Source organism: Marmota flaviventris, chromosome X (assembly GCF_047511675.1).
Source record: "Marmota flaviventris isolate mMarFla1 chromosome X, mMarFla1.hap1, whole genome shotgun sequence".
In the NCBI taxonomy this organism is placed as follows: domain Eukaryota; kingdom Metazoa; phylum Chordata; class Mammalia; order Rodentia; family Sciuridae; genus Marmota; species Marmota flaviventris.
Genome location: NC_092518.1, coordinates 98,616,132 through 98,635,470, shown reverse-complemented (window position 1 = coordinate 98,635,470; position 19,339 = coordinate 98,616,132). Strand labels below are relative to the sequence as shown.

At 36.4% G+C, this 19,339-nt stretch overlaps 1 protein-coding gene across 1 annotated transcript in view; it reads right to left on the bottom strand.

Annotated features, from left to right (window-relative positions):
- Positions 1 to 1,699: 1,699 nt before the first annotated feature.
- The window catches only part of Htr2c (5-hydroxytryptamine receptor 2C), a 131,602-nt gene continuing 113,962 nt past the window's right edge, over positions 1,700 to 19,339 (bottom strand). The window contains exon 4 of the mRNA XM_027933170.2: positions 1,700 to 2,538. Coding sequence (XP_027788971.1) covers positions 1,700 to 2,538 — 839 coding nt within the window. The remainder of the gene's footprint in view (positions 2,539 to 19,339) is intronic.

The window sequence follows — 19,339 nt, the reverse complement described above, 5'->3', positions numbered from 1 at the left end:
TACAGCCGCTCTCCACTGCCCCAGTGGCAGAACTGTTGGATTTTTCTATGCTGTGTGTTGAGGACACAGACCAGGGGTTTTGGAAATTCAGATTCTGCATTCACCAGTGTTAAGATACTAAGAGGCACACTCCAAGGTGTGCAAGTAACTGTCAGGCATAAGAAATAGCATCATGAATTCTTCGGAAATTTATCCACAGTTGTGTGAAATGGACACACATGGAAACACAGTTACTGCAAACACGCGTATACTCTGCACACAGCATAGACTTAATGGTCTTAATTTAGCAATGCTTGAAAACCTGTCATGGTTTACAAACTACTAAAATGGTACTGAATTCTTAGAGAGCAGCAGGCCCACGAATGAAACAATGGCCAACACTTATTATAGCACAACACTATATTTGAACAAAGATTTAAATTTCTGGTACATTAATTGCAGTACAATGAAGAGCTTGCCACTTTCACAAATAAGCTGCAGCCTTTTCCTGCACTAGAGAGTTTGGAAGGATCTGAAAATGAGATAAATTTTGTTTAAAATCCCAATGGAAACTCTGTATTTCTGTTATTCCCAGAGTTCAGTAAAAGCGTATTTTTAATTACTTTTTTCACATTCTAAGGGCCTAATTCGGTAGTCCTTGATCAAGTAAAACTTCCCAGGTTCTCGCTGTCTACGCCTTCCTATATAAGTTTTACTTAAAAACGGACTGCTAAATTGGGTCCTATAGATAGAGGTACCATAATTAAGAAAATATTTTAATAAGGCTCAAAATGCTAATTTCACTTTGTGTGTAGCACACGAATTTCCAGAATTCTGAGATCAAAACCCAATTGATGTTGAATCCTGGAATGGGAAATAACTCTGGGGTCTCGTTTCCCAGTTTATTTACGGAATTAGGTATTTACTAAGGACCAGAATGAAAACACTAATTCCAGTTTGCTTGTGGTAAGAATCAGAATTTGAACATTGTCCTTAAGAAGTGAAAAGCTTTTTGGTGTATATTTCTCTTTGTCATCCTTCCACTTCTGTAGTCCTGGTTAACCAGCTGCTATGTTAAAATACCACTATGTTTGGGGACAGACATTGCAGCAAAATACCGACACAACATTCCGACAATGTCAAATTTTGCCCCTATATGTAACATCAAGGCTAAGTTCTGCCTTTGACTCACTGATGGATGTTGCACTAGGCAGAACCTATTTGACTGTGTTTATGTGTGTAGATGAAGCAGAGCAAGAGTTTAAAGTACATATTTACTGTTAACCGGGAAAGAGATTCCACTGAATTTGCCAATTTAGGTGTGGTTGAAATGTAACCACTGTCACGTGCATCATTCTGGTCTCCTGCAAATGCCACCTGAGAAGAACATCAACGTTTCCACATGCCCAAAGGAAATAGAGAAAGAGACACAGGAAGGAAGAAAGGAAAGAAGGAAGTAAGGGAGGGAGGGAATGAAAAAACACAAACACTTTATTCATCAAAGAATCAAAATAACTTAGTCTCCATCTATTATAAACAGTAAATATAGAACCCTAAATCTCACTGTTGTAGGCATGATTGTAAAGTACAGGGTTGCAAAGCTATATATAAAACACTTTTTTAGACAGCAATATTTACATTAGTTATGACCGACAGAAATTAGAGAAGAAATTTTTCCTACACGCGTAGCCTCACTGTAGGACGACTGTGTTGCTTTGTCCTACACACTACTAATCCTCTCGCTAACCACATTGGAGGGATTTTCTGGGAGCTCCAGATTCTCAACCTGCATCTCTATACCTGGCTCGCTGGCTTTAGGCTTCCTAACAGCAGGTTCGTTGGTATGGCGATAAATGTTAACGTTAAGCTCCCTCCCAGACAAAGCAGTGGCAGCAACTCTGGATATCGGTATCTGCCTGATAGGAGGCTTTTTGTCAGGCTTATAATTGCAGCGCAAATAGTTGGAGAAAGCCCTTCGGTAAACTTTGTTGAACAGAGTGTACACCAGAGGATTAATTCCTGAACATACATAGCCAATCCAAACAAACACATTCAGAAGCTTTTCCATGAGCTTTTGGTTACAGGCTTTCTCGCAAAGAACCGACAGAATATTGGTAATGAAAAAGGGGCACCACATGATCAGAAACACAAAGAACACAATGCCAAGGACTTTCGACGCTTTCTTTTCATTGTTGATCGCCTGCATGGTGCCCCTGGGGCGCTTTTCCTTCTTCTTTCTTTTGCGCACAACATTCGTATCAGGATTGGGGTTCGCCGGGGGCTCTTCGTCAGCGGTGTTCCTCTTGCAGCACTTCAGAAAATCCAAGCCGATTCCCTGCAGCTCCTCCTCCGAGCGGCCTTGCAGCAGCATCTGGGCTTGTCTGCGCAGAACGTAGATCGTCAGGCAATAGGTGATCACCATGATCGTCAGCGGGATGAAGAACGCCACGAAGGAGCCGATCAGAACGAAGTTTGGGTCGTTAAGCACGCACGTCGTGTTGTTGACGAACACCTTGTCTTCATCCCTCAGTCCAATCACGGGGATGGGAACTGAGACACCTAAAGAAATAAAAAGAAACTGGGATGTTGCTAAAGCATATGGAAGGATTGAACAGATTTGTGCATCAGGATAACGTTCATTTGCATTTCATTGAAGGAAATTTAGGGGATGTTTGTTGATAGCTATTCATGGTATAATTAGTAGTCTCATGAAATGGTAGCAGAATGATAACAGAAAATGATTGATAGCTTTCTTCTTCTTAGGAATGCCTTCTCCTTAAATTTCTATAGAAGGCATGGAATCACCATTATTGAGATAAGGTATTCGATATGGTTATGTCTAAGAGCAGACTGAGTCTGCTCTGTCATGTTTCCAGTTCTTAGGACTGTCTCAGCTCAGAAGGCACTCAATGGGTATTTGTTGAAACAAGGAATACATTCACATCTGTTTGCAATGACATTACCAAAGCCAATCATTCTTTTTTTTAAGCATATGTCTTCCAAATTCGATTAAAAAAATGACATAGCATTTAAGGGTTGACTGGACTCTATCTGACCATTATGCTAAAATATAAGCAGAAACCAAAAATATTCTTTTTTTAGTAAGGTTTCTTGATTGTTTGTTTTTCAATATCTGGGCATAAGCAGCATTTGTTTCAAGGACAGGAGATAGAGAGAGGCTGGGGGTATAGCTCAGTGATAATATGGGTTTATGAATAAGAGGCCCTGGGGATTAGATCCCTAGGGGAATGGAGGAAGGAGGGAGAGAAATGCCAAATTGGGAGAGATATGGTTCTCCTATTTCAAGGTCGAATTTTGAGCATTTTTGTTTATAAGAATACTGAAAGATAGTACTTCCTTCAGTAAATAGGCAGAAATTATCTATGAGGCCATTGGGGCAGAAGGTGATCTTGTACCTAGGCCTAAGTATAAAATCTAGAAATTTTTCAGAAATAACTCAAGTAGATTTGGAAAAGATCCTGTATCAGTGAGTTGTGATAATTTGCAAGTAAAATTCAAATTTTACTGTTAATTTACCCTATCTTGTGTCCACAGGAAGTTGAAGGTGAGGAAGATTCAGATTGCAATTGGGGGTGGTTTCAGAGATCCTTAGGAATCCTGGGCTGTTGGGTCTCTACATCATGAACCGTGAGAGAAGACAGAAACAGTGTGCTCACAGAGATAGATGCTGACTTCAGGGAACACATAAAAAGTTTGGGGAGCCTGGCACTGAAAGGCCCTACTTGTTGTTTTAACACTTCTAGTTCGATCTAAAATGTTGAGCTACATGATCCAGGAGAAAAAAATGGTCAATATTTCTTTGCTAGAGCTTGCTGAGGATGTTGGTTGGTGTTTAATCCCTAGCAAGATATGAGAAAGAGTGTTTGGGTAATGATCCGTAAGGCTTCTTCCTCACACATTGAATTTCTAGACACAGTGTAAAGAATGTGACAAGAATCCTTTGAGTATTAGGGTCCATTCCTACCTACATCTCTGAACCTAGGCATGCCATTCAAGAAAGTAAGAAAGACCTGAAGTCTCTGGGAGACATTGTAACACAATGCCCCATACTAGTAAGGAGAACTTTGAACACTGGTTAGGAAGAGTGACAGGTATCAGAAGGGGAATAGAGAAGGTTATTTTTCACCAAGTTTGATGAAACACTTGTGAGAATTTCAGGAGCACTTGGGAGCATAAAGTACAACAGAACCACATGGGTTATATTTTTTTATATTTCTTAAGGTAAAAGAAGCAGGTAAGAAAGCTACCAGCTGTATCGCTAGATCCTATATTGAAAAAGTCATAAATATAAGATAATTTCTAGAAAGAATATAGATCAAGCTTGCCTAAAAGAAGTCAGTATTGGCTTATCCTTAATGAAATGTTTTAGCAAAGAGTTAGGTTGCTGGAAGTTTTCTGGAGTTAAGGAAGCTAATATGATATTAAGAAAAGAAGGCTGGGGATATAGCTCAGAGTAGAGTGCCTGCCATGCATGCATAATGCTCTGGTTCAATCCCCAGCACTACAAAAAAAAAAAAAAAAAAAGAGAGAAAATGGGTTCTCAAAAACTTTATAGGAGAGGCTGGGTTGTATCTCAGTGGTAGAGTGCTTACCCATCATGTGTGAGGTACTGGGTTCAATTCTCAGCACCACATAAAAATAAATAAATAAAATAAAGATGCGTCCATCTACAATTAAAAAAACTTTATAGGAGTAAACCTTTGAGAACATACTAATTTAGACATACTTTAAAAATCTACCAAATAGGGCTGGGGTTGTGGCTCAGCAGTAGAGCGCTTGGCCTAGCATGGGTGAGGCCCTGGGTTCGATCCTCAGCACCACATAAAAATAAATAAATAAAGATATTGTATCCAACTACAACTAAAAAAAAAAAAAAAAACAAAAAAACTACCAAATAATTATACTGTGGACCTGCTTAGGATCTTGATGCAAACAAAAATATTCATGAATAATTGGGAATTTGGACAATTGGCCTTTCAATTATATGATTAATAGTTATTGTGCACCAGTTTTTAGGTGAGGTGTTAATACTGCACTTGTTTAGAAAAATAGCTTTTATATTTTCAGCTAGACATATTAAAATATTTAAGAATGATATGATGTCTAGAATTTATTTCAAGATAATATGGGAAGGAGAAATGGATGGGAGTATTGATGAAACATGATAGTCTATAAACTGATAAATTAATACTGGAACTAGATGATGGGAGTACTTTATTATATAATTCTACTTCTGTAATCTTTGAAAAATCTCCATTACAAAAAAATTAATAATTTTTAAAAAGTAAAAAAGTGATAAGAAGATCTAGACGTATTCTCTGAAGCAGACAATAATAACATGTCTATTAAGACTTTAGAGGCTGTAGTGGTGGCTCAGTGGGGGCTGGGGTGGTGGCTCAGTGTTAGATCACTTGCCTAGCATGTGTGAGGCACTGGGTTCAATTCTCAGCACCACATATAAGTAAATAAATTATAGGCCCACTGACAACTAAAAATATTTAAAAAGAAAGAAAAAGAAAAAGACTTCAGACCAAAAAAGTCCCCAAGACTTTGTGACCATTGCTACCTTTGGAAGCGATGATAGGTAGAGCAAAAGACTTGGACCCCTGAGTGGAAACACTTAGCCTTCTTCCTTATGGTTTGACCAAAATGCTATTTTCTGACAAAATGTTTTTGGAAACCTATTATTCCTTCCCAGGATCCTCCAGCAAGAGCAGCAGAGGGTGTAAAAGAGGTGAGTACCCTCTCCAGTGCCTGCCCCCTCCTCCCTCCTAGCAATGTGGAAACTAGATTCTGAGGCTGGAGAATTTGCCTTCACTCTGGAGGTACCCTCCCTAGGGTAAATACACTGAGGTGTGGAGATTCAACTTCCCACACGAAATATTGCACCATCTTCTAGATATTCCTAGAGACACCTGAAGTCTCTGGGGGAAGGCCTCATATACTGGCTGTAAAATCTGGAAGTCAACATCACTCAGAGCCCAGCTCTAGAAAAGTGTTAGCTTGCTTCTGTTAAAAGATTTAGTCACTTTCATAAAGGACTCTTGGGCCTAAAAGTAGGCCTTGTCAAGGGACAACAGAAGAGGGGAGCAGAGTCATTGTAGGTGAACTGAAGTTGTTATTGGATACGTGAGGCCAATTTTATTCCTGGCCTCTCTTTGTATAACTTTTGTACATTGAGGAAAGGGTGATTCTTTCTCCCCCCAGCCCCCATACTGGGGAATGAACTTAGTGGCACCATACTACTGAGCTACATCCCCAGCCCTTTTTATTTTTTATTTTGAGACAGGGTCTCACTATTTTGCCTAGGTTGTTCTGGAACTTGGAATCCTCCTGCCTCAGCCTCCCAAGTCATTGGGACTATAGGCATGCACTATCACACCCAGTTAAAAGGGTTTAACCAGGTTAAGAGTTGCCAATCTTCTCTACCAGGCACTGAGCCTGGTACATATATGGACAACACAGAATTAAATGTGTTATCTCGATTTGGGTAAAGACTCTGTATGTCAGATAATATTTGGTGAAGTAGCTTAACCACTTTACCAAGTCTATACCATCATAAGTTTTGTTTTTAGAAACCATGAATGCAGTCAACAAACATGAAGAAATTCAATATCTTTTGGCAATATCAGATTATAAATAACGAAAACAACAATATAAGCAGTATTAACGACAATATATCATGCATAGACTCTCTTATTCAATACCTTAAAAAAATTAAAAGGTAAGTACCAGCAGTTCTCAAACTGTGGTTCAAGGACCCTGGGGCCTCAGAGATTTTCAGAAAGTTTTTTAGCTTTTGCTTTTCTAACCATTTGTCTTCAGCACCAAATAAATAAATAAATAAAGTTCTTTTAAAAAATCCCCGTCTTCTGATGTTTCTTGAAATTAGAGTTACCTTTCATAAAATTGTTAACATTAACACAACTATTATTGCTGTTGTTACTTAAAATAAAATGAATCATCAAAACTTTAAGCATTTCTAGTTTTAATTTCTAATATGATAAATATCAGTAGGTACAACCCATGTAAAAATAAAGCTCTTTGTAGTACTCAAATATTTTGAAGGGTGTAAAGGGGTCTTGACACCAAAAAGTTTGAGAACTGCTGTTCTTTGTTAATAGATAAAGTTATTGAGACTCTGAAGAATCAACCCAGCAAATGTGTAAATCTTCCTTAGCATTTTAAGTTCAAACAATAGTAATTCATTTGCTATGATGATAATATCAAACAATAGTAATCCATGTGCTACGATAATATCAGGTAAGTATAAACCACGGCAATACTAATAATAAAACACTTTAAATGCATTATCATTCATTTCCATAAAATTTTGAAAGGCACATATTATTAGATGAAGTTAACTTCAGAAAAGTTAAGTAAAATAAGCAAATATAATGGGGTATTTTTTAAATTATTTTTTTAAATACTTGATTTGGCCAAGGAGAAAAAGTAGAAATGAACTACCATTGAAAAAATCATATACCAATAACAACAATTGGAATAATTATAATTACTTTTTATTTAGTGATTCCTATTTTTCACACACTGAGCCAGGTATTTTATAATTGTTATATACTTTCACAAACTATTTTATTCAACCAAGACCAGAAAACACACTAAGAATTATTAATTATTAATGGAATCACTTAATGTTTCTGAGATTAACTTCAATAACTTCTATATCATCTTCCTTAGAATTTTATAAGCAACAAAACAAGTCATAATTCATATCCTGCTGCAAATATCAGGTACTACTTCAAATAATAAATGATCAAATATTTGCATGCATTGTCTTCTTTAGTTCTTGCAAAATCCTAAAAAAAAAATGGTTATTTTTTTATTAAGGCCACTTAAACTCAGAAAAAAGTATCTTCAATAAACATATAAAGTCTTATTTAGCACTTTAAAAACATTAAATTCAATAATATATAATTCAAATTTTATTAAAAGTATCTCATGCTACTGCTACTGCTACCACTATTTTATTGAAAATATGATATATTATACTACTACAAAAACTACTTCTACTGCTACTGCTATTACTACTACTACAAAAAGTACTTCTACTTCTACTGCTATTACTACTACTACAAAAACTACTTCTACTGCTACTGCTGTTATTACTACTACAAAAACTACTTCTACTGCTACTGCTATTACTACTGTCATTCATTGACTGCTTATTATAAGTGTTTATAGTTAAACTTTATCTGCATTGTATACTTTACATGCATTATCTAATTCAAATCTCTGCAAAAGCCCATTATTTAATGAAGTTCTTTTACTGCAAAGAAACTAACTTTAAAAAATATATAAAGATGTTTCTATTGTTTCCTAAAGCCTTGAATTCAAGCAACACAGATTAGTTTTCTTCAAACCATCAGATAATAATACAATTTGCCCATAATTTTAAAATTCATGCTTCTTGCAATTTTTAACCTCTTTGAACTTAGGATGCATCTTACAATGGTAGTATCTAGCAAATATTGTTGGCCAGGTAGCTGTCATTAAATAGTTGTCATTGTTAGTAAACCTGGGCTGAAAACCTTCTTTTGATATCTTATGTTAAGATCAAAACCACTGCAGCAAAATTTGCAAAATGATTTAAAATAAAATGAATCATCATTTTATTTAAAATGGTAATAATTCTGTGCAGCATGGTAATAATTCTGTGCAAATGATAAATTATGTTGTAACAGCCGAAGGGAGAGAGGGTTCTGAAGAAAATCCCTCAGATGTCACAGAGGAGTCTAGAATTTGAAACATTTCCTCTGTCTTTGAAAACAAGGAGGTGCCTATTGAATATAGATGCCGCAGTCTGGCTGGGCACAATCAGGAGCCACTTGTCAAAAGAAACTAACTTTATTTTTAGAACCAAACACGCCAAACAAACAGCCTCTCAGGAAAAACCCCTCAGAGCCTCAACTGCCACCACCGGCTTTTTACAAGCCTCTCTCTCTCCCCACAAGCTTCTCCCCACCTCCCACAATCCTCCTGCTCTTGAGGCCGATTGGCTGGGTCACGTGGGCAGAGCCAAAAAAGTCCCCCAATGAGCAGCTCCGTGGTCTGAAAGGGCAGGGAAACAGTCCAATGAGCATCACCGCAGAGGAGCCAATCAGCTAGATGTTGCTGGGGCCGAGGAGCCAATCAGCTAGATGTTGCTGGGGCCGCTGTGAGCCAATCATCAGCCGGCAGCTGGATTGCTGGCAGCTGGAAGTTTGCTGGGGCCCCTTCGGCTGTGGCTCTCAACAATAGAGAGAACAATTATGGTGGCATAGGAAACATTACCAAGAGATGAATAATAAGTAAATGGTGATATGAAAGGCAATAGTATAAATTTCCTAGGACATCTTAGCCAATATCAAAAAGGAAATATAGATTAGGGTAATTATTGTTGAACTGCAGAGATTCCTCAGAGGTATGTCTTTTTCTGAGTTGTTTGGCATAGAGAGGATTTTTTCTCAAATAGACCTAGGAGGACCATATGACATCAGGATGACCTGAGTGGTCCATTGCCTCACAGAGTCATAAATGAGTCCCTTGAACATACTAATTGACAGCAGAAGATGAAGGAATACTTTCAGAGAACATAGACACAAAACAGACAAGTAGGGTTATCTCAGATAAAGATAGATAAAGTGCTACTAGAAGTTGGAGAAAGAAGCACTTTGTATGCTTTGATCAATAATTTGGTATCATGTTGGCATGGTGAGAATTTCAAGGAATTCATACTCAACTTTGAACCTCAAGGATTTTTAGTTTGGGAAAAGTAGGAACATTAGGCATGTATGAATAAATGACAGTGACCACCACAATAGTGCTAAGTCCTTAAATAGCTTGGAAGAATTTGACCTAAAACAAGATGACACAGGAAAGTGTGAGAAAGGGAAGTCCATGAGCTGGCAAGAGAAATGTCCAAGGATCGTAAAATATGCTCCATAGAAATCTGAGGGCAATGGGCTGGGAATGTGGCTCAAGTGGTAGCGCGCTCGCCTGGCATGCGTGTGGCCCAGGTTCGATCCTCAGCACCACATACAAGCAAAGATGTTGTGTCCGCCGAAAACTAAAAAATAAATATTAAAATAAATAAATAAATAAAAAGCATGCTGGCTGGACTGGCATCTTTAAAAAAAAAAGAAATCTGAGGGCAAGTAGGTGAGAGAGGGGCGAGTAGATGAGGGAGGTTCTGGTATTCAAATGCAATATGGCTGAGGGCATGAGGAAGTGAAATGTGAAGTAGCACTGAAATATGACCACACTACTACTTGCAAGCTAATGAAGATGAAGGGAAATTTGCTTTTAATGTATCACAAGGAGCTCACTCCTTAAAGGTAATATAGTAGAGTGGGAGAACTTAAAAACACAGAGAAGAAAGTTTACAAATGATGGATCAAATGACTATATATGTACTGTTTGTGTGTGTGTGTGTGTGTGAGAGAGAGAGAGAGAGAGAGAAAGAGAGAGAGAGAGAGAGAGAGAGAGAGAGAGAGAGAGAGAGAAGTGCTCATGATTAGGGTCTCACACATGCTAAGCAAGCACTCTACCCCTGAGCTACATTTTCAGCCTTATATGCGCTTTTTAATTAGCATGTTAAATAACAAGTTCTAGTAGTGGATCTAATAACTATTGAAATTTGGAAATAGTGAAGAATATCTGTCATATGTCACTATGTCTGCTGCAACTGAAATGTTCTGCAAATACCTATGGTTCCTATTGGTGATAGTAATATAGATACTTCACTTTCTGTGTTATTGTCTACATTTGTAGTTGAGGCAAGTCTCACATTTCAATTATTGGCTACACACAAGCTCTCAGTTATAGTCATGATGCAGGAGCTGGTGTCAAAATCAGGTTAAATTTCCTGACATAAACAATTATAAAAACTGGTAACAAAAGACTATCATTTTATAATAATGGAGGAAGAGCCTATGAAAGAGCATACTAATAGAAATCATAAGCTCTGAACAAACTTTAGAACCACAACAACAAAACTATTTGAAGGTACTGAAAGTGAGCAAGAAGTAGGAATAAACCACAAGACTCAATACCAAAAGATGGGAATCGTGTTCATTGAATTTGAAATTGGTATGTCTCTTCTGAGGGTGTTCTATAGCATGGATTTAAAGCTCAAGGAGAAAGTTGTTGCCCAACTGAACCGAGAAATCAGAGGACAGAAGTAAAAGGCTGCCAGAAATCTGGGATTTGAAGGGTATAATCAGAGAAAGGAGAAGTCATAGGGAAGGGGAGCTTGAATTTCAACACAAAGTTCCCTCAAATTATTGCTTGATACCTGTCTCCTATGAGCAAGGCTCCAAGGAACCCATAGAGCAAGTAACACTTGAGAGATTTAAAGTATTTACTAGAGTTGTTAATAATTATTTATTGCAGGAGAAACAGACTTATGACTTTGCATCACATCAATTTAGAAGAGCTCAGTAAACACTTTGGGTTTTTCACTGATCCTAGGAAAGAGAATGCCTTAGGAGAAAGGCCCATTTCTTAAGATTATAGGATTTGTCTCAGACTAAATGCAAACCTGGAGCCCACCTTTAAAAAAGCAAAAAAATAGAGGGCTGGGGTTTGGCTCAGTGGTAGAGCACTTGCCTAGCATGTGTGAGGCACTGGGTTCGATTCTCAGCACCACATAAAAATAAATGAAATAAAGGTCCATTGACAACCAAAGAATATTTTAAAAAAGCAAAAAATAAAAACCAAGGCTTTCTCAAGAACATTTTACAAAATTACTAGATAAACAACAACAACAACAACAAAAAAAAAAACAGAAAAATGTAACCCATAATAAGGAGGAAGATGAGTCAATAGGAACAGATCCACACATAACCAGGAAGATAAAATCAACAGACAATAACTTTATCATAAATGTTACATAATTCAACAGAAAATATATAGTGGTTGTAGAAATGAAAATTTCAGGATAATGTGTAAACTAAAGAAAAAAAAGAAATCTTATGATTTCAAAATATATTATCTTAAAGTAAAACAAAAAATGGATGGGATTAACTATAGAGGCAATGATTGGTAAATATGAAGATCAATAAAACTCATTCAAATGTAAGCACAATGATAAAAATAATTTTTAAAAGTTGAATTCATGTGTTTAGCCATGACAGAATTCCTGGTACCCACTTGTCATTTTGTCAAAAACAACTATAAAATTTAATGGCATTATGCAACAACTCTTTTCACACCATTGGCAATAATTGGAATGGGACTGTGATTTTAACTAGAAGGGGAAAACATAACACTTATGAACACCCCACTCTTTCTATCTGGAGATATTTCTTGATTATGGTAACAGGGAAATAAAGGCCAAGCAGGGACTGGCTGTCCTAGTGAACCCAAGAATCACTAGACAACATAATTGCAAATTTTAAAGACCAAAATAATCAGTGAACAGAGAGTGAAAGGATAAGGAAAAATAAAACCTGAGTGCAAACACACAGATAGAGAGGAAAGAAAAGAGCAGCAAAAGTATTTGAAGAAATAGTGGCTGGCGATTTCACAAGTTGGTAAAAAATCTCAATCTACATTTCTATAAAACTGAATGAACTCTGACTATAATAAACAAAGTAGTCTACAGCCATACCACCCTGATCTCATCTGATCTCGGAAGCTAATAAACAAAGAAGTCACACCTAGAAACATCATAGTCTACTCAATTTAAAAGACAGTAAGTGAGTTGGTGGTGTAGTTCAGCAGTATGGCACTTGCTCAGTATGTGTGAGGCTCTAGATTAAATGCCCAGCACAGCAAAACAAACTAATAAACCGAACAAAAGATAGTAAGAAAATTTTGAAAGCACCAATAAGGAAAGATTTATTGCATACAGGGAAACAATAGTTATCAGCTGACATCATCAGAAAATATGAAAGCCAGAATTCCCACAAATGTCAAATTCGAAGACCTGAAACAAAATAACAGTAAATTGATAATTCTATGTCCGGTGAAACTATCACTCAAAATTGAAAGTGAAATGGAAACATTTTTCAAATAACAAAGAAAGACTTATTGGTAATAGATCTGCATTATAAATAATGCTAAAGCAAGTCCTCGAGGATAAAAGGAATGACATGAGCAAGAAATAATAAAAGGCACATGAAAAGATGAGTGAATATGTGATTAAATATGATATAATATATGTAAACTCTTAATTTTACTATTAATTTTATGAAAACATTATTTAAAGTGAAATTTATGATATTCTATAAGTGTATTTATAACATACATGTCATTTATTTGACAACATACAAATGATGAGGATGGTTAAATGTAACTATCCTTTTGTAAGTTTACTGTATTTCTCATTCTGGGAAGTAAATCAAGACTAACATTTAGTAGATTCAGGTAAATTAAAAGTTATTTTGCATTTTCTAGCATAATGATTTTAAAAACAATGCAGACAAATATGCCTAAAAACCTAATAGTGGAATTCAAATGGCTTATTAACAAATGTATTTAAAACAAAAGGAAACTAGGAGTGATATCTATGAAAATGGCAGTTAGGATGTTCAAAAATTTCCCCCCCCCCATAAAAACAATAGATAACTTGGAAAAAAAACAGCCAACATTTTCAGAATTATGGAAACTAACCAAAGAGTTGCCGCAACATAAGAAACATTCATTGAAGAAAAATGTCTCAGTATTGGTAAAAAATAATCCTCTCCCATTGCCTGCTCTCCAGATCAGTGGCAGCCATGAAAAATAACAGCTGATATGTTGATACTGGAGGAGGTAAAATGGAATAATCCATCTTTAAAAGTTATGGACCCAAATAATTGTCATTATTTGACTTTTCTGGTAGTATCCTCAATGACCCAGCTCAAAAGGCTTGTCATTTTTTGAGTATGATTGGGAGATCAACCACTGAGTCCTTAAAACCTGTCCCTGAGGGACATTTCTGGGAAACATTTACTGGCAAATATTTTAACATCCCAGCTGGCAAAGGCATTAACATTTGGGTAGAACAATAGATGATACAAAGTTGGGGAAAAAAACCTGAAGAACAACATGTCCATAAGGGTTTTAAAAAGCTCCAACAAGTTCCTCATTATTTAGAGGAAAACCTGTGGGTGTGGGTGTAGGGTGCATTCCCAAGGAAGGGTATGCAATTGCTTGGTAAAGACCTGAGAAGGCCCTAAACTCTCACTCTGGCTAAACCTGGAGGCTCTGTGCAAACAGGAAGTGAAGGCCATAGCAGATTGGTAAACTGCCTGTGTGAGTGCTGAAGATGTGCCCCAACCACAATACAGCTTTTGGCAAAGACTGGGGAATTTATTGGTTCCCGACATTAAAAGAAATCTCTAACCAGTAATTAGCTGGTCATTAAGTTAATGGAGCAGAGACTTCACTGACAAAGAATGTATGCTTTGTAGAATTACTTCAGGAAGTCATGAAATGAACAATAAATAGTGGATACAAAAATCATGGGAAATGGGGAAAATCTAATTTCCAGTACTGCTGTAGCATAACATTTAAAATGTCCAGATTATAGGCGGGGGATATAGCTCAGTTGGTAGAGTGCTTGTCTTGCATGCACAAGGCCCTGGTTCAATCCTCAGCACCAAAAAAACCAAACCAAAACAAAACAAAAACCTTTTTGAGCAGGGGTCGTGGCTCAGTGGTAGAGTGCTTGCCTAGCATGTGTGAGGCACTGGGTTCAATTCTCAGCACCACATATAAATAAATAAAGGTCCATAAACAACTAAAAAACAATTAAAAGTCCAGATTGCAAAAAATAATAATGATGATGATAAAATAAGAATTTCAAAGAAATAAGCAAGTGTGACTCACACATAACAAGAACAACAATCAATAGAAACTATCCCTGAGGAAGCCTAGATATCAGACTAGGCAAAGACTTTTAAGAAGATTTGTGTGTGTATGTGGAGGTAGGAGTGATGGGGATTAAACCCAAGGCCTCACACATGGTAGGCTGTGCTACATCCCCAGCCCTAAATAAGCTATTTTTAAAGTGTCCAACTAACTGAAGGTAAGTATGTATATCCATAGAATGAAATATTATTCAGATATAAAAAAAGAGTGAAATTTTGCATGGTCGCATGAGGAGTTCTACAGATTTCCTCTCCAGAAAAAGTGGTAAAAATTGCAAAAGGACAATTGAAAGTTTCCAGAAATGGTACAATATATGGAAAAACATTTGTTCAAGAAAATCTACTGGATTTAGGGGTGTGGCTCAGTGGTAGAGCACTTGCCTAGCAAGGGTGAGGCACTGGGTTCAATCCTTAGCACCATATAAAAATAAATAAATAAAATAAAGGTATTGTGTTCATCTACAACAACTAAAAAATATTAAAAGAAAAAAAAGAAAATCTACTAAAGCTCAGTATGAATGGTGAGTCTATAGTGTTCAATTAATAACCTATTATGATTTTCTTCTCTTCCAATTCAATGAGACAGAAACTCTATTCAGACTTACGTAGTGAATTCACAAGACTCTCTTTCCCCTAATTTACAGTCAGAATTGCACTGGGATTTTTCAATATTAAATTCTAAGAAAGTAATAGAATGAATAGATAGGTACTGTAAAGCCATTCAAAACATGATAGAAATCATATTCTGCTGTTGTGTGGAATGTTTTATAATTGTTAATTTCTAGTCAAGTATTTATGCAATACTAGCCAGGAAAAACTGAAACATGTTGTGACATAAAACAAGTCTCAAAAAATTTCATGGTACAAGGGGGAAAAAATAAAGAAGAAGAAGAAGTAAATTAGTTCTCAAGGGAGCAGGTTGTTATAAAATAGTCAGCCTGGCTTCACTCTGACTTCCTCCCTTGCCAATGACACCTCTCTCATTCTTTTTCTTTTCCTCTCTCTCTCTCTCTTGTGCTTGTGCACCTGCCATGTGATGCCATCCTCCATGTTGTCACGAAGCCCTGGGGCCGTCACCAGAAGCTATAGCCACATTGTTTTTCAGTCACCAAAACTGTAAGCCTAACAAATATTCACACACACACACACACACACACACACAGTATGAGAAAAGAAAATGACAGACCAATATTACTAATGAATATAAATGAAAAATCTCAATAAAACACTAGAAGAGCAAATCAAACATTTATATTAAAAGAATCATACATCATGATCAAGTGGGGTTTATCTCTGGGATGCAAGGATGGTTCAGTATGTGCAGATCAATAAAAGTGATATACCAAATTGATACATGAAGGACAAAAACTGTATAATCTCAATAGTTGCAGAAAAAACATTTGATAAAATTCAACATCCTTATGCACCCCAATATAATAAAGGCTATATGTGACAAATTCACAACTAACATCATGATCAATGATGAAAAGCTGAAAGTTTTTTGTTTAAGTTCAAGGGTGAGAAAAGCATGCTCACTCTCATGGCATCTGTTTAATATAGGACTGGATGTCCTAGCCAGAGCAATAAGGAAGGAAAAAGAAATAAAAGGGATCCAAATTACAAAGGAATAAATAAAGCTTTCTGTTTGCAAATGTCATGATTATTTATAGAAAATGCTAGTCTCCACCAAAAAATCTATTAGAACTAATGAACAAATCCCATAAAGTCACAGGACACAAAATCAACATACAAACGTTACATTTTTAGACATCCACAATGCACTAACCAAAAAACAAATTAGAAAAACTTACAATAGTATAAAAAAGAAAAATATACTTGGGAGTGAATTTAACAAAGAATGTGACATATGTGTACCCTGAAAACTAAGAAATTGATAAAAATTATAAAAGACACAAATGCACCAGGCACAAAGGCACACATCTCTATGTATGCCAACTACTCAGGAGATTGATGCAGGAGGATCCCTTGAGTCCAGGAGTTTGAAGACAGCCTGACAACATAGTGAGACCTCATTCCACAGAAGGGGGAAAAAAGATTGCTGAACAAAGAATTTAAAAGAAAAGTTGTAGAATGAGATGTCCAGAGGGCTGCTTTAAAAAAAACAAATTGTTCTAATTAGTTATAGGGCTGTTTTAAACCTAAAAATCATTCCTGGAATCTAGAAAGTCATGTACATAAGGAAGGCTGGTCCCAGATGGAGGCTTGAGGACAGACTACCCTTTTTAAAGCACTCCCTTAGTTCATCCTGAACAAGACATCAACTGCTGATTTAGGACATATTTGGGATTGGGGCTTCCTCTATTGCTGAGTGACAAGATGCCAACTGTGTGTTCATAGCAAACTTGGACTTGGTGTGCCATCAAGTGTTGAAAAAGCAGAAGTAACCTCAGGCACACAGAGTTTTAGAAAATAAACAGCCTGCTTAGAATTTCTGGAAGGATAGGAACTAGCAAAGACTATGAAGACTGGACTAAATATCTAATCCTTCAATGTGCAAATGACATTGGGTGCCAACAAGCATTAAGACCTTTCAGGGAGCCATGACCTTACTTAACAGACAAAATAAGGCCCCAGGAATTGACTAAATAGCAACCAATATGTGAAATCTCTTAAGATAATTCAAAATAACTGTTTTAAGTAAACTAACAGAGCTTCAATAAAACAGAAAAATGAGTCAGTATTATATAAAAGAAACTTGATAAAAAGATTGGAGTTATTTGTAAAAAAAATCAAATAAATCCTAGAGCTGAAAAGTAAACTAAGAAAAATTAAAAACATAATAGAAGGCATCAATAGGAGGACAGATTAAACAGAAGAATCAGTGAGCTTGAAGGCAGGCTATTTTACAATGAAAAAGAAAAAAAAGGAAGTAAAAAAGCTTACAGTAATGTTGGGATAGCAATATATGAGCAAATGTTCATGCTTTAAGGATTCAAGAGGGGCTTAAGAATGTCAAAAGAGTAGAAAGTTTACTCAAGGAGATAATAACAAAAAACTTTCCAAACCTAGAGGAAGATACAAATATTCAAATACAAGGAGGTCAAGGTTCCCCAGTCAGATTAATTCAACCAAGTCTACCCTACACATAATCAAGCTTTCAAAGGTTAAAAGCGAAGAGGATTCTCAGGACATCAAGACAGATGAAAACCTTAAAAGAGCGTACTATAGGGATACTGCTACATCGATGTTCATAGCAGCACAATTCACAATAGCTAGACTGTGGAACCAACCTAGATGCCCTTCAATAGATGAATGGATAAAAAAAATGTGGCATTTATACACAATGGAGTATTACTCTGCACTAAAAAATGACAAAATCATGGAATTTGCAGGGAAATGGATGGCATTAGAGCAGATTATGCTAAGTGAAGCTAGCCAATCCCTAAAAAACAAATGCCAAATGTCTTCTTTGATATAAGGAGAGTAACTAAGAACAGAGCAGGGAGGAAGAGCATGAGAAGAAGATCACCATTAAACAGGGTCGAGAGGGGGGAGGGAAAGAGAGAGAGAAGGGAAATTGCATGGTAAAGGAAGCAGACCATCATTGTTATATAAAATTACATATAAGAGGAAGTGAGGGGAAAGGTGAAAAAACAAGAGAGAGAGAAATGAATTACAGTAGATGGGGTAGAGAGAGAAGATGGGAGGAGAGGGGAGGGGAGGGGAGGGGGGTAGTAGAGGATAGGAAGGGCAGCAGAATACAACAGACACTAGTATGGCAGTATGTAAAAAAGTGGATGTGGAACCGATGTGAATCTGCAATATGTATATGGGGTAAAAATGGGAGTTCATAATCTGCTTGAATCAAATGTATGAAATATGATATGTCAAGAGCTTTGTAATGTTTTGAACAACTAATAATAAAAAAAAGAATCAAAAATAAAAAAATTTAAAAAAAGACAAATGAAAACAAAAAACATATAACAGTGTTCCAATTAGCCTGACAAGAGATTCCTCAACAGAAACCATAGGAGGGAGTTGGATAAAGTTTTCACAGTGTGAAAGGAGAAAAACTGACAGCCAAGAATGCAGTACCCAGTAAAGCTATCCTCAAAAAGGAGAAGGAAAGACAAAGATAATCCAAGGAAGCAAAAGCTGAGAACATTTATTATCATCAGACTTGTTTAACAGGAAATGCTAAAAGGAGTTTTTCAAACTGAAAGAGATGCTAATGAGTAAGAAGAAAAGATCAGAAGGTATAAAACTCACTTGTAAGAGTAACAGTATAAGCAAAGTCAGAATGCTCTAATATTGTTCACATGGTCCATAAACAATTTATAGCTTTAATGTGAAGACTAAAAATAAAAACAATTAAAATAATAACTATTATGTTAAGAGGTAGGCAATATAAAGATGTAAGATATCAAAAATTCAGGTTTGGAGTGTACGTGTGCAGGGTTTTCTTAGTATTTTTTTTAATCTCTTTTTTTGTTTCTCTATTTTTATGATCAATATTAAGTAAC